At 38.8% G+C, this 27488-nt stretch overlaps 3 protein-coding genes across 3 annotated transcripts; 1 reads left to right on the forward strand and 2 right to left on the reverse strand.

The window, feature by feature from the left end:
* Positions 1-1219: 1219 nt before the first annotated feature.
* Positions 1220-3415, forward strand: msx1b (muscle segment homeobox 1b). Its single transcript, XM_043246758.1, has 2 exons — positions 1220-1622; positions 2520-3415. Exons 1-2 carry the CDS (start codon positions 1268-1270, stop codon positions 2921-2923), a joined length of 759 nt encoding a protein of 252 aa, XP_043102693.1. The 5' UTR covers positions 1220-1267; the 3' UTR covers positions 2924-3415.
* Positions 3416-4002: 587 nt separating this feature from the next.
* si:dkeyp-80c12.8 (uncharacterized protein LOC107963954 homolog) lies at positions 4003-6855 on the reverse strand. Its single transcript, XM_043232803.1, has 3 exons — positions 5394-6855; positions 5006-5131; positions 4003-4937 (listed from the first exon to the last, which is right to left on the reverse strand). Exons 1-3 carry the CDS (start codon positions 5437-5439, stop codon positions 4834-4836), a joined length of 276 nt encoding a protein of 91 aa, XP_043088738.1. The 5' UTR covers positions 5440-6855; the 3' UTR covers positions 4003-4833.
* Positions 6856-7531: 676 nt separating this feature from the next.
* gsk3bb (glycogen synthase kinase 3 beta, genome duplicate b) lies at positions 7532-27413 on the reverse strand. Its single transcript, XM_043239800.1, has 11 exons — positions 26212-27413; positions 21486-21679; positions 21287-21370; positions 15445-15555; positions 15000-15130; positions 13496-13602; positions 12675-12772; positions 11662-11757; positions 11361-11547; positions 10427-10522; positions 7532-10351 (listed from the first exon to the last, which is right to left on the reverse strand). Exons 1-11 carry the CDS (start codon positions 26297-26299, stop codon positions 10284-10286), a joined length of 1260 nt encoding a protein of 419 aa, XP_043095735.1. The 5' UTR covers positions 26300-27413; the 3' UTR covers positions 7532-10283.
* Between the last annotated feature and the right edge of the window lie 75 nt (positions 27414-27488).

Consider the following 27488-nt stretch of genomic DNA (forward strand, 5'->3'; position numbering starts at 1 on the left):
CTTACAGCCCTTTCGAATCAATTTCTGCCTTCACAAAAGCTTTTCTCAATAAAGCAACCATGAAAAGTTTCCATATACTTAAGAAATGCTTTTTCAAAAAAGAAAATAAATAAACCTTTTTTTAATAGAAAACATAATATTGCTTTTAGTGTATAGTAGGCTCATATATATATATATATATATATATATATATATATATATATATATATATATATATATATATATATATATATATATATATATATATATACAGTAGCCTGTGTGTGTAGTAGTAAACATTTAAAGTGGATCAAAACCTTTCATCAAAGTTGTCCTAAAGCCTAAAACCAAAATTGCATTTTTGTCTTAGGACAACTTTGAATAACTATTTTGATCCACTTCAAATGTAGACTCTACATAGAGAGGGAGAGAGAAAAGGGGGCTTGAACAGTTTATAACCTTTGAAAACACTTTTAGATTATTTATTAATTTTATTTTGCCTCTAAAAAGTCGATTTTTAATCAAAAAATTGTTACATTTGTTGTGTGTGTGTGTGTGTGTGTGTGTGTGTATATATATATATATATATATATATATATATATATATATAGTCTAAAAGCTGTATTCAAGTCATTTTATATTATTATAGTATTATGTAAGACTATATGTGTGTGTGTGTGTGTGTGTGTGTGTGTGTGGTGGGTGGGTGTTGTTGTTGTTGTTGGCTACAGGCTATAACCTACATTTATTTGTATTTATTTACGTGACAATAATTCCTTAACAACATTTACAAACTGTAACTTTGCGAACGAGACATTCCGGTTTTCTTGTTTACCGTGTATTCCCGAAGTTTTGGTGCGGAGTAATTCCATTGTGCCTTTTCAATGACTTCTCAACAGTCGGATACAGATACTCCGAGCGCTTCCCCACTGTTTAATTGGGCTAAAATTGGTCTACTTTGTGCTCCAAAGAGTCAAGAGCCCCGAGGCCATCTATACATCATCTCAGCAAGACATCCGCGATTAAGTACTCATTTTTCTCAACATCCCCTTGATGTCTCGGTGTCAACTTGACCACATGACTTCTAAGGGGCCGCTCGTGATTGGTCCGCGAGGGCCCCAGGGGAACGTTCCGACCAATCAGATCGAGGCTTCCGCAGGTCAGCTGGAAGAGCGAGCGCGCTGATTGGCGGAGCGCGGTTTGCGAACTATTATAAGTGCGGCGGAGGCAGCGCAGGACCGCAGCCTGTTAGAAATTGTTGGGACGACTTTGCGGCGGGTGGTTCGCGATGAATCCTCCTAAGGGACCCGTTGAGACGACAGCTCAAGAGAAGTCGGACTCGGACAGCGAGGAAAGTCGAAAGCCGAGAGACATGACCGGCGACACAGGACATAAAGTGAAGAAGACGTACCTCCCGTTCAGCGTTGAATCCCTGATGGCCAAATCCAGCTGCCAGGTCGCGTGCTCCCCGGCGAGACCGGGACTGGGACAGGACTTAGTAAGGACTTACTTTGCGGACAAAACCAAAGTTTCTGTGGACAGTTTGTCGGGGGTTTCGGACGGCCTAAACGACGACAGCGAAGAACTGAGCGATAAGGAACAGAGCACTTGGTCGAACTCTTCATCTTTCGCATCTCCTCCTCGTAAGTCTTTCCTCGTCCTTACAGTCATAACTGAGTTTTGCTTTCTTGCAAAACACTGCAAACAGAACAACGTTTTAATGCACGATCACCTTTACCTTCGTTATTCGCAGAGAGTAGCCTGTTCCCTACTACATTTACATGCAATTACATTTACAACAAAAAAACAACATAAATATTTAATTATAAATAAATACATTATTTCATAGAACAGTACTTTGATGTTCGTGTGTATTGGTACCTTAACCAAAATGACAAAACGGGAAACAGACCTGTGTATTTTAGGCAAATAATATTTTTGAAAAAGAAAGGATAAATACATTTGTTTATTAAATTATTCAGCATTTTTGTAGACTAGTTGTATGTTATAAAAAGAAAGAAAGAACATAATATTTGAAAATAAATAAATAATCCATATTTATTTTAATTATTGCACCTTTTTTAAAAATAAATAAATAAATAATCCCTGCTGGGCTACTATAATAAAAATAGTGCGCAAACAACAACGACAACAAAAATATTTATCTATTGAACATTAAACAATAAAAGTAAAAATAAAAAAAGTAAAAATAGTTTATTTAAAAACAAGAGCTATACGTGCTATTGTGAAACGACCGTTTTAATAGATAGATAGATAGATAGATAGATAGATAGATAGATAGATAGATAGATAGATAGATAGATAGATAGATATTGCATAAAATTTCTGTTTGGCAGCAAAATTTTTATGCTAAAGTATCTAAAAAAACAGACAGGCCTTCAAACCAGATTTGAAATGGTTTCGCAAGAAAGCAAACAAGGTTTTCAGTAATGCACGAGGTGAAAACCAAAGGCATTTAAAGACTTTCTAACGAATAATTTTTTTTTTACATACTGTTATTATTTGTCCGGTTTCTCCAGGTCTCCCGAGCCCAACGCCGTGCACCTTACGCAAGCACAAGACTAACCGCAAGCCGCGCACGCCCTTCAGCACCTCCCAGCTGCTCTCCCTGGAGCGCAAGTTCAGACAGAAACAGTACCTCTCCATCGCCGAGCGGGCCGAGTTCTCCAGCTCCCTCAACCTCACCGAGACTCAGGTCAAGATCTGGTTCCAGAACAGGAGGGCGAAGGCCAAGAGACTCCAGGAGGCCGAGCTGGAGAAGTTCAAATGCGCCTCCAAGCCGCTTCTGGCCCCTTTCGCGCTGCCCTTCCCTCTGGGATCCCCGTCGTCTCTGTACGGACCTCCGGCCTCTTTCCCGCGGCCCGTCCCGATGCCAGGACTATTTAACGGACCCGTGTCCTATGGGATGTATTATTTGTCTTAAGAACGTTCGTCCGACGGCTTCTTCCGCTTTGAAACGACTCGCGCAAACACGAACGTTTACACGGCATTCACAGGGAAAATTAGGCTAATGGCGGTCGGTAATTGCAACAAATAAGCGCTGGGTAATTTTAACGAACTACATGTACTTTTGTAGCCTAATTAATTCGAGGAACAGTTTCTAATTACTCGTGGCTATTAGGTCTGCTGTAATTATTTTTAATATCGCCACGGACCCGGTAACGCCACGTTTTATCCCGATTCCCTAAAGCCACATGAAATCACGGAACGAAGCTGCTGTATATTTTGTCGTGTTTTTTCCTCTTCGTGTCGTATGCTGACGTGCTCTTGTGGAGCAGGTAGATGTGTAACTCTTTTTAAGATCGTCTGACACAGAGGTTATCCGTCAGAAGAAGTACTTAATGGCCTTATGTTGGAAGTGCCTTGACAGACCAAATATTTATTAGTCTAAAATTAAATAAAAAAATATTCTTTCTTAAGTTTACCCGCTTCCCTTTTCTTTCATCGTCTGATTCCTGGACGCCTGTTATTGTCCGACATAGCGACTGTCGTATTTTTGTCATTCGATTTTATTTATAGTTCATATATTTTTCTTTGTTCGATTTTATCTCTCCTTATTTCAAAGGCACGTTTTGGAAACAGGCTGCGTAAAACCGGCACGGAGCCGCATAAACGTGCGGCATATTAAAGAGAAATGCTGCTCCGCTTTATAAACCGCCAAAACGTTCCTTACCGTTCTCGCATAATTATTATATAAAATAGTCAAAGTGCGATTTGCATATTAAAGAAATGTTGTACTTAAAAATGAAAAAGGGCAAACTAATAGATTTCTCACATTTATACCTCATTTTAGAAGTTCTTTTGCATCTATCTATCTATCTATCTATATTTTTTTGGCAAGATAGTCTATCCTAAGTGCCGTTAGTTAATTAACATTAACTTTTAATTTTAATAAATCACAGGAAATGCTTGCTATTTGGTCAGATTGTGAATTGCATTAACATGTAATGAATGCGCCAACGTGTAGGCTATTTATGCAGTTATTTTGATGAACTATTTTAATTCATCATGCCATTACGTTATTTTATGCTTTGTTTTGATGATCAGTAGCGAAAAGGGATGGCCTCGACTCCCGCCCCGTGTCTATATCTGTCTGTTGTCCAGGAGATGGCGCCGTCTGAAACTCTTTGAAACGCATAACTATCTATTTGAGGCACTTCAGCCTCGAACTGTAACGAGTTTTCAGTCGACACGTGACACCTATGCAAGAAGAAATGCTGCAGTAGCTATCCTTTTTTTTGGTGAGTGACAAAGAAAAAGTCTTACCTAAAAAGAGCGCTACCTCGAAACACGATGCTGAGTCATTTAAAAAGAATCGTTTAAAACGAGTCATTTAAAAGAGTCGCGACTGACGCGCGCGTTTCGGGCAGGGTGGACCTCATTTCGGTTCATTTTAAGCCGCCTGTGTTAGACTCGCTGCCTTTACAGTGGTCGTAAAGCACATCACGTAACTTCCAAAACTGTTTAATGGAGTTTATGTCCACTGAAAGTTTTATTTATTCGGGTATTTCCAAAAAAGGCGGCGTTTCGGCATGGTATCTCCTCACAGCATTATTTTTTTGCTTCCTGCCAAAAATAAATCTAGCCACACGCTGACTTTCCATCCCCAGATGTCGTTTACTATTCATTATTAACTCCAAAAATTTTTTTAAGTGATACATTTTGTGTGACCACAACAGACACTGCCTGACCGCTTTTATTGCAGCGTGCTAAAAGTTACACACCATTGCTGTTTGTAACGTTTTCGTTTGCAAATCGTTGTCGTTGTAGTTCGATTACGGAAAGGTAGAGTTGGGCTAAAGCGTACGTCTTCGGTGACTCGGGTTCGTTGGTTTAGTTGCAGAGGTCAGTCCTGCAGCACGCGGCCGTCACTTCTGGAGCGAGCAGGTAGCTCAAGCAGGCCGACATGCTTATGCAGGAACGGATTGAAGGTGGAGCTGTGGAGACAACGCACATAAGTCTTCTGCACTATGCGTTTAAGAGTTGAGGTGGCTGCAGATCTCACCCGTCAAAACGGCTCTAAATGTGATGTTTCCACAGGCCATCATGTGGGAAAGACACGTCTGCACCGATGGAGCGCACGCGACCCCGTTCCCTTTGGAAACGCACAGGTTACACTTCAGTGCCATTCCTGCGGATGACAAGAGAAGACAGAGAAAAAGTTACCAAAAGATAGGGGTTTTGCAGAGATGGATCACTTTTGGTTCCCCAGAGAACCTTTCAGTTAAGCAGATCAGGGAAAAATAAAGTCGTTTTTCTCAGCCTGAAGAGTATTTACGAAGAAACGTTATTCACCGTGAAGAACTTTTTCGTGAAGGGTCCGTAACTGTCGCGGCACTTTCATAAAAAAGTGAGAAAAGTTGAGAACAGCTTGAATAAACGATCAGGCTTACCTTGAGTAAGAAGAGACAGGATGCAAGCAGCGCAGAACGCCTTCATGTTTCTTACCAAAAAGATGACTGCCGAAGGACGTTTTTCACACTGCAAGAAGACACTTTTAAACAGGCAGTGGGAGGTTTCTTCCGTCCTGACATGTGCGTCATTACTAAACTTAAATAATGGGATCGTTAACTGAACGTGAACGTGGCTTGTAGAAGAGAATCTAACAAAACAAAAAAAAACTGTAGTTTTTACAAAACTATTTCTGCAGCTGCGGTTGACAGAATAATTTTGTAAAAAATAAAAATAAATAAAAAATACAGAAAAACTGCAATCACATTTTTACAGTGCACACCGCTATTAAAAACTATTTTGTATCTGATAGTGACCTTAATAATGGATGTGAAAGAAAAAGTCAGAAGAAGACTCCAAGCTCAAACATGGTAACACTTAAATAGCGCAATAAACATTCATTAAACAACAAAAGACCTAACATAATGTCCAAATGCACACAACCGATAACGAAAGCATTTAAAAACATGATTATTTAAGCAAAATGCTTTCAAATGTGAAGTGTCAAGCAGTATCAGTTTAGTTTTTGACTGTAAATCATACATCGATTTGTTCTGTTTACTTCTAAAAACTAAATAACTGACAGCATGTTAATGTAAAATTATATTAAATGTCTAGTGTTTTTACTGTTAAAATTATACTTTTTTTCAGTGTAGACATAATATTTACATGCTTTAGATGCTTCTCTCTCTCTCTCTCTCTCTCTCTCTATCTATCTATCTATCTATCTATCTATCTATCTATCATCTATACCCACACACATACTGAAAAAAATTATAAACGCAACACTTTTGTTTCTCGTGAGCTGAACTCAAAGATCTAATACTTTTCCTATGTACACAAAAGGCCTATTTCTCTCAAATGTTGTTACCAAATCTGTGTAAACCTGTGTTAGTGAGCACTTGTCCTTTTGCCGAGATGATCCATCCACCTCACAGGTGTGATAATGATCATTAGGCTGGTCTCAATAAAAGGCCCCTCTCAAACGCTCAGTTTTATCAGGCGCCACAATGCCACAGATGCTGAGAGTTTTAAAGGGCCCATGCAAAAGGACTGCCCGCCAGAGCTGTTTCCTGTGAACTGAATGTTGATCTCTCTCTACCATAAGCCGTCTCCAAAGGCATCCGAGAGAATTTGACAGTAGATCCGACAGCCGCAGCCCCAGGACCTCCGAGGCCGTCAGAGACCAGCCACCCGGACAAGGTTTGTGGAAACCGTCCCCATCGGGGTCTCGACCGGACTGCAGTTCGTCATCGTAACCGACTTCAGCGGCCAGACTTCAGTGAGTTTTTGTCGCTTGACGCGCCAACGGGGCTGAAGGCACACCTGTGCAATCATCTCGACAAAGGAGAAGTGCTCACTAACACAGACTCGGACAGATTTGTGACCAATATTCAAGAGAAATGGGCCTTTTGTGTCCATGGGAAAAAGTCTTAGATCTTTAAGTTCAGCTCACGAAAAAAAAATATATATATAATGAACGTATTATACATTCTACATTTGACACACACATATATATAATTCCTAATTTAACACACACACACACTTATATATATATATATATATATATTATAAGTGTGTGCATTTGATTTTACAATGTTACTTTTTCCCGAGCATTACTAATGAGTTACATTTGTGCAGCAGCTACAGTTCTATTCATTATTTGTGAAACAGGACAAAGGCACCATTCACTGATGGGACACGACGACCCAAGACTGTAGCGTGGTGTAATTCATTTCTATCAGCACAATAAAGCGCCAAGGTCACACAAAGGCGCTTCGGAGGCGTTTGCACTATTCGCCTCACTTAATAAGAACGCCGTTTTATTACGTTCATTCCCGTCGCTATAAACCAAAACGATGACGTGCCGACGTCGTTCCAAACCCGCGCGACTTTCATTCTTCCGGTGTGTTTTTTTAGAATGCCTGAATGTTACTTTTTAGACGTCTTTTAAATATTTAACAATCTTCTGGAACGGCCTCGTACGAGATAATGCTTTCTTGCCGACTGTATCCAGGTAGGGTGAAGGTGCGAGAGAGGAGGGGGAAACCCCGAGGCGTCCAGAGAAGAAGCGGTGAGATTTTTCGTGAGGCTAACCTACACTTTATTCAATGCAGTACAGTATCAGGTGACTCCTCTGAACCAGAACACACAAAAGAGACCGGACACACATCAGCGGAACGCGTAACATACCGTCACGTGAAGAGAAAAATGAAACAAAACCATAATTAATAGCTATGTTGGCCGTTGCTCGACTGCTGTTTAACTCTGGCAACAGTCACATTTGTATATTTCCCTTTTCGTCGCATATTCGTCTCTGATAAGAGTCACTGAGAAACTTTACATCAAGACCGCCAACATATCTGAATGAAGCGTATGGTAAAGGTCGACATCGCTCCCTTTAAGTGCTGCTGAAAGCGTTTTACGAAACCCCAAACATAAATCAAAAATATTATTGCAAAATAATTTAATACCGTAGATGCCCGACACCGTATTCTCGTGTATTATACATAATCGTAAAAAAAACTAATTGTAAACACTGTAAATAGATTTTTTTTTTACATGTCGGTTAAAAGAACGCACGATAAATTCGAGAGGATGGTTAAGAAAAAGTCCTTCTGGAGCTTTAAGCTGAAATGACAAACAGGAAAAGAAAGAAAAACAATGTTTAGTCTATTTTCCCTGCTGTGAGAGTGAACTGACCTGAACAAAAAAAATCATCTCAAGTTCGCCAAGCATAGATTATTTAAACAAATGAGCATTTTAACACACGCGAGCAATGGTGCACCTTCATAGATATTGTATTAGTTTAAAGAGTTCATTAAAAACAACCGTTAAAGGGACAATTCACCCCCCCAAAAATTAACACTGTTTTTATGATTTCCAGTCCTTCATATTGTCCTTTTTCTTTCATGTAGGGAATAAATAAATAAAACGAACCAATCGTTTGCATACCATGAAAGTGTTTGGAGATCAACATTTAAGCTACAAACACATTCTCAGCTCCAGCTTTAAAATCCCATTCTGATCGTTTATATTAAAATATGGCAAATCACTTTGTAACATCAACACTTTTTTCAGCGATGCTGAGTGTCTTCAAATTCGACCAAAACACTGTGTGTGTGAGAGTTAGGGAGTTAGAAATTAATAATTTAATTTGTGTTTTTCTCACATACGAAGATACGACTTAAAAGGCGTTAAATATAGCACGCGAGTCACTTTTTTGCGTTTGACAGCCCTTAATCACACTCTCTATATTAAATCTCGCGTTGTATAGAAAAGATAATAAAAATAAAAATGCTTGTTTGGGTGAACTGTCGCTTTAACCGTGCAACAGAAAAGATATTCTTTCAACAGCACTTTTGGGAGAGATATAAACAGTTTGAAGTGACTCTTCTCTACTGATTTACGACGGCATTTGATAGAGCAGCCTCTGCTGTGCGCTTCCACTAACACTAGGGGGCGCTAAAGAGAACAAGAGGAACGAAAACAATAAAAGGAAGCGAACGCACTGCAGAGAAAGCGTTCCCGTCTTATTTTCTCCTGCCTCGTTAGCCTGCGTCCCTGATGAAGCGGTTCAGAAGGTTAAGGGTTTCAAAATGCTTTCAGCGCTCATTCCTGCTAAATTCTAACACAAATAACGCGAGTCTGGGAACTAAACCGGACATCTTTCTTTAGGCTGGAATTTGAAAACCCGTTCACGCGTTCTGTTTTAAAGGGACAGTTCCCCCAAAAATGAAAATCCTGTCATTAATCGGACCTCAGCTGTCTTTGTGGATGATCAGAGAGCTCTTGTATGTTATCAAAAATATCTCAATTTGTGTTGTGAACATGAACTGATGTCTTACCGGTTTAGAACGATATGAGGCGAGTGATAATGACAGAATTTTCTCTTTTGGGTGAACTATCCCTTTAAGGTCCTGATTATCATTTTTCTTAATTTCGTGCTTAATTCGTTTAGCTCACTAATCAGCATACAGTATTTATAGACATAAGACGTACAGCATGCGCTCACACACACACGCACGCACGCTCTTGCTCACAGAACATGATCTGATATTACGTCTGTGGCAACATCTGAGTTCAGTGAAGTATTATACAGTGGGAAAGAGGAAGACGAGCGGGAAACGGATGGGTAATGTCACTCCTTCAAAAGTGGTGGAAAAAACAAAGAGGTACACAGCAGCATACAGCTTAAGCATACAACATATCTGCCCAGTACTGAGGAAAAAGGCAAACGCCATTAGCATATATTTCACATAGTCTACAGAATGTACACAAGCCCTGGAAATCAGTCCACGCTGTTCAGGATTCGGTCGTATCGACCAATCAGAAACCAGCTTTCTTGCATCCCACCTGCGCTGTCTGTGTCAGCTCATACTCGTTTTAAGTCTTTGTCTCCACCCGCAGGTGACAAGGAAGGGGCCCGAGACAATTATAAAAGAAGCAGCGGCTACAGCATACAGATTTCCCTTTAAAAAATGTCGAAGTAGACACGTGAAAACTTATTTGTATGTGTGATGGTTTATATAAGTGTGTGTATATATAGAGAGAGAGAGAAAAAGAGAGACGAGGGGGAAGAGAATTGTCAAACATCACCGCAGATGATCCTGAGGAGGTGTTTCTGAGCCCTCGATTCGTCCTTCAGAGCAATAAATTAAAAAATAGAATAATAGTAAAAACAAAGACAATGACTGGGGATGGTTTGGTTTGGTGCATCCATCAAATAATGAGCTTTTCGGGTAATTGTAGCCACGCCCTTGACCCCCGGGGGAGTGGGCGTGGCTAATAAGCAGCAGCGTAAAAGTGGCCCATTAACGGTTGGATGGGGTTCAAGTTGCAGGATTAGGGGCAGCAGAGGCAGCGTTGGCGTTTGGACCACGATCGCCACTGTTGGCACCTGGAACAGGGAGAGAAGGTCACGTAAGAAGAAGTGGTCTTGGGTTTGGCGAGAGGCCCAAAGTGAAAAACCGACCTGTTGCAGCCAAGGCAGACTGGGAGGAGTTTTCCGCCTGGTTCTGAGCATGTGCAGGAATGAGAACGGAGGCCAGCGACGGGTTACCGGACAACTCTGAAGATTAAATGCAATGGATGTTAGAGCGCGGGACAGAATGATGCAGGCGAAAACACATTCATGCTAACGTTCTAAAATAGGTTCCTGGGTCTTTAAAAAATGTTTTTTTTGAAAGCAAATTTAGAACGAGAATTTAGAATAAGATTTCTAAGGGTTAGTTTTTTGAAGCAAATAGAAAAACAGTTATTTGTAATAAGATTTTGCAATATTTCTGCTTTTACAGCATTTTTGATCATGAGTGAGCACAACAGGATTAATACCTTTCTTATAACAATAATAAATGAACATTTAAATACAATAATACAATGTACAAAAATGTGTAAATGTAAAACATTTTATACAGATTAAAGTCCAACGGAATTAGAGCAACAGGTGTCACATGACAGTAAGATATGATTAGTTAACCTTAGTTAGTTAATTAGTTAATGCATTAACATTATCAATGAACAAAAGCTACATTTGCTACAGGAGTTCATAATTAATATTTGTTTAATGTTAAGTATATGTTAGCTCAGGTTAATTTAAATTTTTTTTTTTATTAAATATTGAAATTATATACGTTTATAATTAATTTGTGTTTCATTGGGAGTTTATATTAACTAATGAATAATTAATATTAAATAATAAAGAATTTTTAAATAAATAGCCTATTGGGACTAAATATTAAAGTATTGAACACCAATTCTGAATCATTTTTTATAAATGCATTTTTTTGTATTAATATTTTGAAGTGCCCACTATAACAATACCGTGATATATATCGCATTACAGAATACAGCACATGTCTAGTTACAGTACAACAAAGAGATCATCGGTGGATTTGCGTGCAGCATACCCTGTGTAGTGAAATTAAACAGCACAGGCCGCTCTCTTCCGTTCGGGAGCTTGAGGTTGGGCTCACGGAGCTCGTCAAAGAAAGTGTGAGCGCAGGCCTCCAGAGGAGTGAATCGGGCCGTAGGTGTGTACTCCAACAACCGGGAACACAGAGCTATCGCCTCCGGAGGGGTCCGCGGCCGGAAAACCTAACATACGGACAACAACACAGAGCTTCTGAAACGCTTTATTTGAATAAATCGCAGTACAGAATCAAGGTGATTCAAAAAAAGCTTGCAACACGTGGAAGCACTCGTGCTAACCTTAGTCCACGGGTGTGCCTTTATCTGTGGAAACTTGAATTCGGTGTAATTGGGGTTCATCTCCCGGATCTGCTCTCGTGTAGGAGTTCCCAGCACCTGGAGGAAACAAGTTCTCTTATTCTGTTGCTATTAAGATATCTAATCCACACCAAAACTGTAACGACTATATACAGAGGAACAATGCAGTTTATTATTTTTTTTCCAGCTGATGAACTATAAAAAGGTTGACAGCATTTCAAAAACCTTCCAACTTTAAAGCGCACTGCAACCGCTGAGGTACTTGCTCAGAATAAAGGTTATCAATCAATCAATCATTTTTATTTATATAGCGCTTTTAACAACACAGGTTGCATCAAAGGTAGAAGAGTACAATGACAGGGATGTATAATGACAAGAGTGACCAATTTTTTATTAAATGCAGAGACGGTCTCTGTAATCAATTCGACGATAATCACTAGAAGTTAAGTGTCCCCAACCAAGCAAGCCAGAGGCGACAGCGGCAAGGAAACAAAACCCCATGCATACAGAATGGAGAAAAAAAAACCTTGAAACCAGACTCAGTTGGGGTCAGTTCTCCTCTGACCGAACGCCCAGCACTTAACTTCCAGTTCAATTTTAAACGCAGCTGTGTCAGATAGTGTAAATGACTAAGTGTGTGTGTGTGTGTGTGGTTATCGTTCATTGGTTCGTTACAACAGTTAACAGTTAAAAGGAACACTCCGCTATTTTTGAAAATAGGCTTATTTTCAGTTTTTTACCATTCAGTAGAAGTTTTTTTTTTAAGCGAGATGCTAACGGCCTTATCGGATTCAACTATCCATGCTAAGCTGCAGCTAAAGCGCTATCGCCGGACCCGGAAATGAGCTGAATGAAAACGGTAAAACTCAACTTACTCTCGAGGAGTTGTAAAATTTCCAAAATAAGAGCGTTTCTTTCAAGTCGAAGCAATCAAACGTTTCTAATTATTTGTGAAACTCTGCTTCACGCTTTATGCATCCCGCGTACTTCCATACCTTGATGATTTCAACCAGCTGATCGACGCCGCTGTCACCAGGAAATATGGGCTGTCCAAGCAGCAGCTCGGCCAGCACGCAGCCCGCCGACCAAATGTCTGAAAGGAAAACAAAAGTAAACACTGAACATTGCAGCACTTACTCTTCTTACAACAAAGATCAGCAGCACAAACGTATTCAATCACATTTCATTACCATGTCTCAGTGATGTCTTTAAGCTCTTTTAGCATTACTTTGTAGGTCTTGTGGTTTACTGAAGCATATAGAAACAGCTGCGATATGGATTGTTGATGCATGTAGTTTTAACCAGGAAATTATGCAAATTAATTCATTTAAAATCCCATATCACATATGTCAGCCAAACAATAGTCAAATAGATAAAAAAAAAAGAAATTAATATTTTTATGTGGCAAGAATGCTACACTTTTATCAGTAAAGACATAAAAAAGGAAAAAATGCATCTCCAGAGACTGGAGTGATGACAGGAATGACCATGCTAAATGCTAACAGTTTTTTAAAATGGCTTATTCTTATTTTACTTAATTTTTGATCAAATAAATGCAGCCTTGTTGAGAATAAGTGATGTTCAAAAACTCAAAAATATACATATATTTTTGACACCACTGCACAAAGGCGCATTGTGCTTCACTCAAGCTAAAATAAATCCGTTGCACAATAATATCCGAATTATGTCCTGTTTATATTACGACTGCAAACTACAACAGGACAGGAGAATCTTTTTGTCGAACAGAGTTGGCATTAGTATGCCAACGCTGTTGGTGGAGTTTAAAAATGTTATTATAAAAAGAGCATTTGATCACCTATGCTGGAAGTGTAGTCCGTGGCCCCGAAAATGAGCTCAGGGGCTCTGTAGTAGCGCGAGCAGATGTAGGAAACATTAGGCTCACCACGCACCAGCTGCTTAGCACTGCAGGAGACAGAGAGAAACAGACCGAATGAGAGACACAGACAGACACAACCAGAAATTACACCAACACGCGTCTACATCAAAACAGCCATCATCATTGGACACATTATCATCACAAGAACAATAATCACGATCATTACAGCCAAACGCTAACTACATCCAAATGTTTGTTAACAACAGAGAAAGTTTAAAGCAGTCAGTCATAGATTTATATCACAATGCTCAAAGCTAAATGTGTCTGATGATGGGGTTTGATCCATGAAATAGTCACTTTTCACCCAGGAGACTTGTTCAGTCGCTGTAAAAAGTTTTCCAGTAAAGTTACCACATCACACACGCAACGTCTTTCTTCCACATTACCCTCATTCCCTCAACCAACTTTATGAAGTGCATCCTGGGATGCTTTTCAGTTAATACCGCGTGTATGATGGAAACTTGTTGCATGTCTTTCTTTCTCTATTCACTATTTATCAAAGTATTTGATAAAGCTGGGGTTGGTAAGTCTCTTATTTGTTCAACAATTAAAATGGATTAAAATTCAGTCTTCAGTGTCACATGATCCTTCAGAAATCAATATACAGTCTAATATACAAATCTGTGTTCAAGAAACATCTCTTATAATTATTAATGTAATTATTAACAGTTGTGCTGCTTCATATTTTGTGAAAACTGTGATACAGAACCCTTATTTAAAATATAGAAACCCTCTCTAAAAGAATCTTTGTGTCCGTGTTGCGTATTTTTAAATACATATAATTACATATAAAAAACGGTTTAAATCTAAAAGTGCACCGTGTGTTAAGCTATTGTCTCTCAAAAGAAAGAGTAGACTCTGAAACACTGAAATGGGTCATTTGTCAACATGAAATATTACCTTACTCTCAGACCGCTTGTTGGTCTTTTCGCGTTGGTCTGAATGAAAATGCGAAATTATTCTTTGCCAAATTGCCACTAGATGGCACTTTTGGAGCAGTAAAAGCTCACGAACACTGCTTTAAATGAAGACGGCCAATCACTGAAGGGGGTTTGGAAAAATCAACTGTTGAACTAATGAGCCGTTGAACAAATAAGGTAAAAATAAATATACATTATAAGAAAATGAAAGTGGTGTTTGACCCTGGATGCATGTCTGCTGGAGACTCCCAAAACCAAAATATGAACCTTTCATAATCCATAATATGACTTTACTGACTCCTTGGGGAATAAAAGCATTGATTTCTCCTTAATTTTTTTTTTTTTTTACTGACCCCAAACGTTTGAATGGTATAGTGTGCACAGTTACAGAACTTCAGGCGACGTTTCAACATAGTTTTACTCAGGAACCTGAAATGAACAAGTGCTGTTAGGTTTTTCAGCAGATGTTATACGCACGACGGCACCCAATTTCCCCGTCTCACCTTCCAAAGTCACAGAGTTTGAGTACAGCTGTCTCTGGATCGAGCAGGAGGTTCTGCGGCTTGATGTCTCGATGGCAGATCCCATACGAGTGGATGTACGCCAAGCTGCGGAACAGCTGGTACATGTATAGCTGAAAACAGACATAAACAGCGACTTTAAGCTGAGATCTACAAAATATTCCATCGTAAAGGTCAGAAAGGAACAAAGTCACGGAATAAACACTCGTGAAAACAAGAAATTCCTGAACATACATCCAGCCAGTAAATATAAACTAGCAAGACCACCTTGGTTCACCAAGTTAAACCACACACAAGTTCGTGCTACTAGTTGAGGAGCTTCGGTTCATGAGCCGGACCAGCAACAAACCAACTTATAACTGCATTGAAAAAAATCACATCGTCTTCAGAATAGTGAATAATGTCAGATTTTATGAACAGAAGTTACCTTCACATAGACCATGGGCAGATTCTGCTTGGCTCTGCTGTAGTGTCTGGCCACTCTGTACACGTTTTCAGGCACGTAATCCATCACCAAATTCAGATACACCTCATCCTTCTGTGGGCGTGAAGAAGAGGACAAGGAAGGGATGAAAACGTCTTTAAAGCATCGTCCACCCAGAAGGCATTCATAATTTATTGTCTCTAATGTCAGTCCAAACTTTTTTTTTTTAAATCTGCAGAACACTAAAAAGATTTTTAAAAGGAAGATCGCTCACTCGCTTCCATTGTATTGACAAGAAACAGAATGGAAGTCAATGGGAACAAAATCCTTCTAACATGACAAAACGTTTCAGGTTCCCATCTTCTTTTGGGATGACATGATGGTGAGTGAATTACAGAATTATCATTTCTGAATAAATAAGCATGATACAGAATGTAACGGGTCACAGGCATGTGAGTTGTTTACTTCATATGCAACAACATGGCTCACCAGATTATCCAAAAATTAAATGAGCAATACATTTACCATTACTATTTGTTAAGTAATATATATATATATATATATATATATATATATATATATATATATATATATATATATATATATATATATATATATATATTTTTTTTTTTTTTTTTTTATTTATTTTTATTTATTTATAATACATTCAAGAAATAAGACATTTCTAGTTTAATTGTAAATATTTAATTCATATAAACTATTGCTCAAAAGTTTGGGGTCAGAAATTATTTTGTTTGGAGAAAAAAAAAAAAAGACTGCAACAGCATATTGAATTGACAGAACGGTTTTATATTGTACAGTATTTCAACCAGCTCTGTTCTTCTGAACTTTCCATTCATGAACGAGTTCTGAGACTCAACACACACAAGTCACACATAGATTATTCAAATCATTATTTCTCTCTCTCTCTGTTGCCCCCCAGAGACATAAACTCCTTAATGTATCTGGAAAATTAACCTGCCAAAGGCACTGAGCCAGCTCCTGCCTCACAACAGTGACATCACCTCTCTGATTGTCCTGCGATTGGCTGTTCGCTCGCATACAAATCCTTAGATAAAAGAGGCTGCTAAATGACAAATATTGGCATCAAGGCTCTACGCTGGTGCTTTTGCACTGGTAACGAGTGAAGGCGAGAGTCTAACACATTTTAAAACAGCCATAACATCACTGATTGGTCAATATAGCATTCCAGCTATGCTAAAATACATGATATTGTAACATCTGCCAAAAGAAGCAAATGCTAGCACACTTCAAAATGTACAGCATGCACTATACGCTACCTACTATATTTTAAAAGGTTTGTGATGCAGTGCGAAATATAATAGGATAAACCTTGTACATGGTAGAATGCTACACAGTTGTCACGTGACTTCATGATGCAGCAAGAAAATGTACAGCCGAAATATGCATGAAAATAATAGTTTTATTATAATAGGTTTGTTATCACTAGAATATCGCACAGCTGAAAAAGGCTCTAAACCAATCAGATATTGGTACACCATATATATATCAGACGTATGTGAATTCAGCGAGAAATATGACATGTGTTTATTTCAGTATTATTTGGATATTTTTAAACTACTGGCGTGTAAATGTTAGGATTTCAGAAACAAATACATAACTACTTTCGACTTTAAATCCGTAAAAAATGTCTTGTATTTTAGCAGTCACCGGGTAAACAAATAGAGCTGCACTGCATTGTGGGAAACATCAGCCGCGCACATTTTTGTTCTTGACTATAAGGTGACACGATAGCTAATATCCATGAACTTTGATTCAACCACCCCGCTGCCAAGCGTGAGTAAACGGGTGAGAGTCCTGTCTGGACAGGGTTACATAACTGAACTGATCCTGTTTCTGTGTCACCAGGGGAGCCGTCGGGACGGAGTCGCAGCGGTCAGACACTATGTCACCGTGCAGGAATGGAGGGTTAAACCGGTGAGGACAGCCCTGTCTGTAATGAGACGGCCAGAGACAACCACTTCACAGGCCATAAACGTATTCCATGCGAGCCAAATCATCAGGTTAACATTAACATGGAGCTCATGATATTAGCATTAGACTTTCCTTCAAATCGCTGATATGCTTAATTATGTAAAGTAGCGCCTTAACAAAAAACAACATATAATCATGCAGAGAGTGAAATAAACAGGCCGACCTTTTTTTTTTTTCTTTCTTTTCTTTCAGTGATGCAAACACTGCCATTCAAAAGAATTGGGTCAGTAGTATTTTTTTTTTTATTTAATTTTTGAAAGAAGCCTCTAATACCCACCAAGGCTGCATTTGTTTGATCGAATATGTGACCCTGGACCAAAAGCTGTCATACGGGTAGAAAAGAAATAAGCTTTCTATTGATATACGGTTAGGACGGGACAATATCTGGCCGAGATGCAACTATTTGAATATCTGGAATTCATGGTTAAATATTATTGCAGTTTAAAACAGAGATTTTCTATTGAGCACTTGTTAAAACGTAATTTATCCCTGTCATTCAAAGGTGAATTTTCAGCAACATCACTGCAGTCTTCAGTGTCACGTGATCCTTCAGAAATCATTCTAGTACGATCTGCTGCTCAAGATGCATTTCTTCTTATCACTGATATTGAAAACGGTCATATAAATTTGCATCCTCTCTCAAAATTAATTTAAAAACGCGTGTATCTTTTGTTGTTGAAATGAAAGACCCTGTGTCCAGGACTTCAGTGTTTTGAAGGAAATGTGCGTGTCCTGAATTAATACACCAGTATAAAGTATGTTTCAGGCCACAGTATCCATCACGACTGAACCCCTGACAACATCCTACTTTCTGCTGCTTTTCTTTTATGCCTCTCAAAGCACCCCTCACACATGATCTCTTTCTCTACATCTTCCTTTCTGTCTTTCTTACAAAAGAGAAGCCCTGCCGGTGTGTGTAAGAATAACTCAAGAGTAACCTTACACCCGGCGGCCTCTCATATGTGCATCACTGCATGCGTGCGTCTTTAGGTTCGATGGCTGACATTCAGTGAACTGGTTTATGGTGGGATAAACTAGTCTTATGTGAACAACGTGCCTGTTAAAACAAACATATTGAATTTGTGTGCACCGTGGTTGAAATAGATTGATTTAAATGTCGCCATGGTAACATCGATCTGACGAACGGCGAATAAAATTTATCGAATTGCAAAAATGACTTCTGATCATCTTGGAAACGCCAGTTTTAATGGGCTTTAATGTTTATTCCACATATTTCTAACAAAAAGTGTTATTTTTGGGTAAGAAATACAAGCAGTTAATAATAAAAAAATACATTCACGCTGCCATTTTAAAAGTTAAACGCATAATCTTATTTATTATATTAAAAAAAACAACCATGACCCTCTAACACTAGCACTCTATATTCTATTCTATTCTATTCTATAAATATTATTTTTATTTATACAAAACCTTGGCCTTCTAACACTAGAACTCTCTATTCTATTCTATTGATGTAATATATGTAATTATATATCAAATAAATCTTGTTCTCTTGTACATTCTATGCATTTAGGAATGCGTGCAAATATTAAGCGGCATATTAGAATGATTTCTGTAGGATAGCGTGACACAGTTACAATTACAGGAATAAATTACATTAGAAAATATTAAAATACAACAGTTAATTTAATTTAAAGCAGTAATGATATTTCAAAATATCACTGTTTTTATTGTACCAAATAAATTCGGTCTCGGCGACGCCAACATACTTTTTTTTCAAGCATAATAACAAACCTTAGCAAAAGGAAGAGTATTTATAGAGATATACACATATAAATCGTATGCAATTAAAAATATGATTTATCATATTTTTGATTAAGTAATATAACAAATCCTAATTTTAGGCCCAAGTCAGAACAGAAAAAATATATATGTACTGTTAAACACTGCGTTAGTCATATTTTTTGATTGCTTTTCTGACCGATCTGACACCTTAATTGAATTCACTCAATCCAAAAAAAAAAAAGGGAAACAAAGGAGCATGTGGATGAAACGGACCCTATTTGCCCAGAAACGTTCTCAAGTTTCACAACCAATAATTTTCCAAACCGCAACCAAAGCATGAGCTGCAATCTATATTTATATATGAACGTGGCCCTCCTGGCTGAAGCGGACTGCCTCTGACATGAACTACGCATATATGAACACGGTTAGCGTCGGGTTACAACGTGGTACCTCGTTTTCTTCCTCAAAAAGAAAGGAAAGGTTGATTTTGGACGTCTGTAAAAAGCCTACTCTCGGGTATGTAACGCTATAGCATTCTTGTTATAGGATCCCGACGAGACTCCGGTCCTATGTCTGATCTGTTTACAGATTATACATTAAAAGAGAAGTCTGAACTCCCATAGACGTGAACTCCGTCAACTCTCTGCGCACACACACACATTGTTCCTTTGGTCGGCTGCGCAGGAGCCAGAGCTCGTCATACAATAAAAATAGGGCTGGTCTAACGGTTTAGCTTCCCATCAATCAAAAGTTTCCTACTGAGCTGTCGCTGGCCACTGCTGTGACAGGTTTTGCCCCGGGGCCTATCGCAGGATTACCAGAAATCCCATCCACAGGTCGACGCTGTAGGGCATGAGCAGCCCGGGCTGTAAATCACAACAAAAATACCACCCTGTTTGGATAGCAGATGTCTTCTAGTGTATGTACTGTATGCTTGTGCGTATTTTTTTTTTTTTGCACATCTATTTATATAATGATTTGCAGAAGAATGACAGCATTTCGTGGACGTGCACCGCACCATTAGATAGAGCTCCCTTCTGGGACGGTGAAGTATATTTCAAACTATTTGTTCATAATGGATAGCCTCACACAAAGTCCCCCCAAATAAAAAAAAATAAAATGTTGCATAAAAATTATAGTACCATCCATATTTATTTATTCATTACTTATGATTAATTATTTTGTTTTTTCAGTTTAAATATCTCACATTTTAATTAAATATATACGTACACACACACTTTTTTTGATTATAACATGAGCAAATATCAGCCAAAAACAACTAATTCAAAGTTTTCATTCACTCGTCTCCTAACAGATGTTTGCTATTGTTTTAAGCATAAAAGAAAAAGTGCAACAAACTTCAAATGTTCAATTTGTATCTCAAGTAAATTAACCTTGAGTTTAAGACGCTCAGAGATTTGTACTGAGAAACAAAAACACGAGGAAGACTTTCGGCTTTGATTGAAGGCCTTAATTTGTGGAACGGTGAACTAAAACTTTTTAAAATCAGCAGAAACCCTGTTTTTATTTATCGTGCCATTTTCCAAGCAATTTTGCCACACATACGTGCTATATATTATTCTATTAATATATTTTTATTTCATTTTTAAAAACACACAAGTGTTTCACATTCAAAATAACTACATAAATATATCAATGTATATACATTTTCAAAATATATACAGTATGTGTGTGTATTTAGATATACATAATGAATAAATACAGTACACGCTTTTATTTTGGATGGGATTAATCGTTTGATGGCGCTCATAAAAACACTTGACTAAAAGGTCGTGCTCTACTGGTATATTAGATTTTTTTTCAAGTACGACTTGTGGTGTCCGGAGTATAACTCGGCGTTTGCAAGAGCCAAACTACCTGCAGGGCTCTGCTGCAGTCCCTCGCAAGCACAGCTCATTAAAAAGTTAGATATCAGACTGCTACTCACTTCAGCTTTCACCACAGGAATACATATCCCACGACCCTGAGCATTTGCCGGAAACTGCTGGGCAGCATGTTTCTGGTCTACAGGGCACACGATGCTGCTCAGAAAATAAAAAAGAGGGAAGAAAATGGCACTCACTTTGTCTCCGCTGGAGTAGAAGAAGTAGCGCAGACGCACAATGTTACAGTGATCCAACTTCCTCATGATCTGTAACTCGCGATTCTGACATTTATAGACAGAAAGAAAGAAAGGAAGAATCACGAGATAAGCGACTAGCTAGATATAATGAATTATAAGGTACTTATCAACACGCGACCAACAATAAAGAAATCCTCACCTTAAACCTTTTATCCTGGAGCACCTTCTTTATGGCCACCAGCTCTCCGGTGTCGCACAGCTTCGCTTGATAAACGACCCCAAAAGAGCCGTTCCCGATGACCTTTGTGTCCGTGTAGCTGACCTCCTGAGGCCGGTCGGGTCCCTGACCGGGGGTCGCTGCCACTGTAGTAACTTTACTGCCATCTTTATCTCCTAAAGAGAGAGGAAGTACAACGGCTTTGTCATGTGGCGTGGTCGCGCGCGCTCTAGGCGTTACTACGCTCATTAGCGTGCATCGTCCGTTCACCTGAGCCCATTTTCGAGTTAAACACGTCCGCTTCACACCTCATCATGTTTTTCACACCCCCGAGCAAGTGCTTGGCAACGTGAAAATGGGAAATATGAGGATGCAAAATGTAGAAAGTAGAAAATAAAGTAGCCGCGTGTTACCCAGTCTGTGTTTAAGTAGTAGGAAACAGGTTAAATACTTCTGTGCGTTTATATTATGGATGATTTCATTTGAGAGCTAGACACTGGAATAATTAATATGAGCAATGAGACTTTATTTGGAAACTAAAGCTAGATCACTTTTTAGAAAAGTGATCTAGTTCATTCCAAAAGCCAAAATGATTACTATTTTTTAAAATCTGTATATAGTATTTTGCAGTTATTTTTTGAAGTAATGTTTTAAAATATTTTAAAGTAATTTATTCCTGTGATGGAAACCGAATTTTCAGCATCATTACTCCAGGCTTCGGAGTCACACGATTCTTCAAAAAACATTTTGATATATGCTGATTAGCTGCTCAAAACCATTACTTCTTATTACTAATAGTGACTAAAAAGACATTAAACGTGCAGCAGCGTGCGGATCAAGCAAGTGTGCTGAACTTAAAAACAGATTCATTAAGAAATAGCCCCGTTTGTTTTATGAATCAAAACAGGATCTAGGTCAAAAGAATGATTCATTTATAAACTGATTCGCCTGATGCGGATGTCAAATTAGCTAGCTCTGTGAAAATGAACGCGAAGCCGACATACGGATTTAAGACACTTTATAGCGTCTTTTATGTGCTTGACAGATGTGTTGCATAGCTGTATGTGTGTGTGTATGTATGTGTGTGTGTGTGTGTGTGTGTATGTATGTATATATGTGTGTGTGTGTGTGTATGTGTATATGTGTGTGTGTGTGTGTGTGTGTGTGTGTGTGTTTGGCAGGTCAGGTGAGCCGTGGAGTAAAGTGCAGACAGAGTGCACGTTCAGCACGGGAAAATGTGATGAGTCAGAGGGCGTGAGTGTGCGCGCACACAATCACACCACGAGCTAATAAAGATCTCGGCTCCCAAACTTACGCAGCATGGAATTTTAATTGAGTCACGGCCCATTACTTACCCAGATCATCTTCCCATCCTGCTCCTCTGACACCATCCCGCTCGCGAACTCGCTAGTCATTTAGCAATTCAGATAAACCCAGGCATTTAATATAAGACGCAGCTTAGTTTAATCTTCTCCGGTCTAAGAGACTTTTCAGGATTAATCACATTATCTCGCATACAAAATGATTATCCCTCGCCGTCCGCTATGTTAAAAACAGATGAAAATGAAACGCTCATAAATAAAACAAACTGATTATGCATGTCCGATGATTAGCGCTGCAGAATTTAAACGCCATCTTTCTACATATATCAACCCTTGTATGTTTGTTTTTAATATTATGAATGCTATTTGGGATAAACGTCATAATTAACTTAATCAGCTCGAGCAAGAGTCTGTTACATTATTCAAAAAACAGTAACAGTAAAAACTAAAACTTGTTGGTTTTAGACTTTTTAAATAAATTACTGATCGAGTGACCCACTGAACAAACGTCTGTCCCTCCCAGGCTCGTTTCATACACACCTGCCCTAAGGAGGTCTATAACGGCTCTTAAAAGCTTTAAACCCTAATTTGCTTGGACGGGTTCGTGGTATTATCTTTAATACGAGCTATGAAATGTAATTCCACGGCTATGAAGAGAGGCCTGCTGCTGTTCCCTGACAAGCGTGTCTAGACCTGGACGATAATAAGAGCGTCACATGCTCAGGTGTAGCCCCTCTTTAGGACACACCCTTTTGAGGAAGCCATGCTGCCTTAGGCCTGGGCGTTGCCATGGCAGCAAGATGAGTCAGCTGGTAAGACTGATGCTGGGAGTCACTGGCCATCAACTGAACAGATCACCCACAGGACCACCGGCACATCCTCTCATATTTAATAAGCAGTAAAAAAATTTTTTTTTTTTTTTTTTTTTTTTTATATACATATAGAATATATATATATATATATATATATATATATATATATATATATATATATATATATATATATATATATATATATTATATATTTTTTTTTTTTTTTTATTATATTTTTTTTTCAAAGAATTCTATAAGCAAAACAGAATTTTATTTAATCAAAAATACTGGCAAAACAATAATATTGTAAATTATTAACACAGTATAAAATATATATTTTCTGTTTAAATATAGTTTAAAATCGTATTTATTCCTGTGAAGCAAAGCTGAATTCTCAGCATCATTACTCCACTCTTCGGTGTCACATGATCCTTCACAAATTATTCTGATTTAGTGTTAAAAAAGCATTATGATAATAACAGTTGTGCTGCTTAATATTTTTGTGAAACTAACTATGATAAACAGTGCGTTAAATAAGCATAATTGCGAATATAGATCTTTCTAAGGTTACACGTTTTATTTTTCTCTCACTCTCTGGATCAATTTCATGCATCTCTACAGAATAAAGATTCGATTCTCGATAAACTCCATGTTTGACTTCTGAGTTCAAATAAAAAAATGAATAACAGAAACAAACGTTTCAATATATTGCAATTAAGTAGTACTTGATGACAGGACTAGATGCGTTTGCGTTTCAATATTGTATATATTAAGTGCGCTAAATTTAATAAACATTATATTCGTTTTTTTTCCCCCGCAATTACGCGTATATACTGTTTGGAAGAAAAATACAAGCTGCACGTGTCTGCTTTTACGCTCTCCAAAATCTAATCCCAAGCAGAAAATAATCTAATAAAAAACACTGAGTTTCCATTATGGTGGAAAACCATTAGAGAGACACGGATGTGTTAAGCGCCGATCGGAGCCAGTCCACATGTCCTCCCCTATTGTTAAGTTGACTGTGACTCCAGCTGTAGGTATAGGCACTCGGAAAAGAGTTAAGAGTCAGAGGTGAGTCACACACGTCTCTCTGATCCTCCTTTCCTGAGGAGCGCAGTGGTGAGATGCACATCATTAGTGCAGGAAATGAGTGATCCAGCTGGGCTGAGGCTCAGGAGAGAGGCCTGTCAGTCAAACCATGGGGCATGGGTTCAAAGAGGGGCAAGGGGCAATTTTACAGCTCACGCAGCTAAACATTATCCAGCTAGATAGCGGGAGAGATATCAAGCTGTAAGCTACGCCTTCGAGACGTTTATGGCTTATAAATCAATACGCATTCGAGGGTCTCGGGGCACTGAAACAAGCTCTGAGCTCGTCAAGGAACATCTTCCCTGGTAGGACGATGAATCTAAACCGCCCAGATTAAGCTCTCATAGTGCACCCAAAAATGAAAACTGTGTCGCTTAACTCATCTTGTACGATTTACATGATTTGCGAGTTACTCAACATGTTTGATTTTGCACTGTTGGGTACATAATACTTTTAACAATGTGAAGTTGACGGTAGCCATTGGCTTCCGTTGTATGGAAAAAATGACTAGCGTCAGCTGTTTGGTTCTTCAAAATATCTTCTTCCGTGTTCGACAGAAGAAAGAAACCCATATAGGTTTGGAGCAAACAGACGGTGTGTAATTAATGACACATTATTTCGATTTTTTTGGTGAACTGTCCCTTTAAATGACAGTTTTGTGTGGCCATACAGGAACATTCTGCTTAATGTGTTTATCATATAAATGTGATTGCCACACAATATTGTTTTTAAAAACTAAATCTTTAAAAGTCAGCTGGCACGTTCCTTAAATCACATAAACAGTTTATTCAGAACAAATCATGCAATAATATATAATGCGACGCCTGTCTTTGTCAGGCTAACCTGGAATATTTGATTACTGTAGTTACGATACTCAGGTCAGCGTTAGTCTGCGATCGTAGGAATGCTATTATAGTTTATTAACATTTGGAATTAGTTTTTATCTTCTGCTTTCATTTTATTTTAGTTACGGTTCTAGTTACCAAGCGTCATGTTTCTGACATTATCTTCTGTGCGTTTTACAATTTCCTTCCTTTTAATTCAGCAAATGTTTAATTTATTTCATGCAACAGACTTTTATTTTATTAACTCGTGGTGATGTGTCTACGTGATGCTTATATGACAAAATATGACCGTTGTCTGATACTCCTGTGCATGCTAACACAGTCATTATCTTGCTGAAGAAAAAAAAAAGGTCCGGGCGCTGCAACCTCCCTGGTATGAACTACTGAGCTGTGCAGTGATGCCCAGGCAGCGTGCTTTCTCGGAGCACAATGCAGCAAATGTATTTCCATTGAGCAGCTCTGATAATAAGAGACAGGTCCTGACCCATCCCTTGAGATCCAGGCAGCATTACATTAGGAGCGAGATTGTATGACAAACTGCACATCAAACATATCCACCCTGACCACAGCCGAGTGTTTATCTTATAGTGTCGAGAAATATCGCGATATGAGACACTGAGCAGTAGATGTTAATACTTACTGCTGACTTTCATGTTGCCAAAGGCTGAAGGCTGCGGCACTGGCTTGCAGCTCTCCGCAAACGAGGTGGTCCTAGGCCGGCCTGACATCTCCAAGATCCCGTTCCTGTTCGGCCGCGGTCCTCACGGGCTCCTTTAACGCAAGAGGAAATACCTGGCTTCCGAACAGCCTTCTGTTTAAGCAAATAGAGGAAAACTCCGGGTTATCTCGTCCAATGCTACGGATTCGGAGGCGGTCAGCTGATTGTAGATGAAGAAGATATCCGTCCGTTAACCATCAAACGCGCCTTTTAAGAACACTTTACGAGGCGAACGGCGCGGATCGGCCCCCGGTTTTAGACCCGCCGATGATAATGTTAGAGAAAAAAAACCTCTATGGAAAGACAAAATCACATTATCTCGGACAGGCATTCAGCCTGTATCAGTTCACATCAGCATATCCAGAGCGCAGAACTGTTATCTCGCATGCGCACAGATGAAGTCTGCCGAGATCAGATAAACTTAACGTTACTCAATTATAATTTATCTTTCACTTCGTATCCTTCAAATGCTGCGGGCGGGTATCGATAAGGCTGACACCGTGACTTGCCATGGCCGCATCAGCCCGTGAATATTAATCTACATCCGATAAAAAGCAAAACAATTCAGGCATCTTTCTTCCAAATGACGGGAAGGATGTCGCTGGGTTTTTCTTGAGCCCTAACGTTAGATTTAAAAAAAAAAAAAAAAAGAGCCACAGATTCCCTGATGTTTCCTTCCGAGTGACACAGCCGCTCTGGATCCCTCCTGCTGGCGATGTGAGCGAGATTCGCGAACGATTCATTCCGAACCCCGAATCGAATCTTTTGAATGAATCTTTCAAAGCGGCTGGTTCCCGAATCAAACGGGCGCGTGCGTTTTTTGATTCGACGGATAGTATTGTAAATGTTTTAAAAGCCAACGTTGGCCGATAAAACATAGGTCTACTGTAGTTACGTTTATGACGCCTCATTGAGCCAAAATGTAAATCAATCAGAAATTCTGAAGAAAGTCAAAGTATTTAGGTTCTTAACTATGTTTTTCCTGAGTAGGTTAATTGCAACAAAGTGAACTCAACTGTGACACTAAACCCTCTTTTACATAAAACCTAATCGAAAAGCATTATAAACAGCGATATGCGTTTCCATGTGGCTTAGCATTTAGAGCCACGTCGGGACCACGTAGGGACGTAATGTCGTCATGACGTAGAGAATCCCTGATTTGGTTCTTTGAAATGAGTTGTTCAAAAGAACCGATTCAA

Source organism: Puntigrus tetrazona, chromosome 1 (genome assembly GCF_018831695.1).
Source record: "Puntigrus tetrazona isolate hp1 chromosome 1, ASM1883169v1, whole genome shotgun sequence".
NCBI classification, from domain to species: domain Eukaryota; kingdom Metazoa; phylum Chordata; class Actinopteri; order Cypriniformes; family Cyprinidae; genus Puntigrus; species Puntigrus tetrazona.

Coding starts and splice junctions, on each gene's coding strand:
- msx1b (XM_043246758.1), top strand. CDS start 1,268: ATGAATCCTCCTAAGGGACCCGTTGAGACGACAGCTCAAGAGAAGTCG. Junction 1,623..2,519: donor ATCTTTCGCATCTCCTCCTC/GTAAGTCTTTCC, acceptor CGGTTTCTCCAG/GTCTCCCGAGCCCAACGCCG.
- si:dkeyp-80c12.8 (XM_043232803.1), bottom strand. CDS start 5,439: ATGAAGGCGTTCTGCGCTGCTTGCATCCTGTCTCTTCTTACTCAAG. Junction 5,132..5,393: donor CCTGTCTCTTCTTACTCAAG/GTAAGCCTGATC, acceptor TGTCATCCGCAG/GAATGGCACTGAAGTGTAAC. Junction 4,938..5,005: donor ATTTAGAGCCGTTTTGACGG/GTGAGATCTGCA, acceptor TTGTCTCCACAG/CTCCACCTTCAATCCGTTCC.
- gsk3bb (XM_043239800.1), bottom strand. CDS start 26,299: ATGTCAGGCCGGCCTAGGACCACCTCGTTTGCGGAGAGCTGCAAGCCA. Junction 21,371..21,485: donor TCCAGGATAAAAGGTTTAAG/GTGAGGATTTCT, acceptor TATAAATGTCAG/AATCGCGAGTTACAGATCAT. Junction 15,131..15,444: donor TGCCCATGGTCTATGTGAAG/GTAACTTCTGTT, acceptor GTCTGTTTTCAG/CTATACATGTACCAGCTGTT.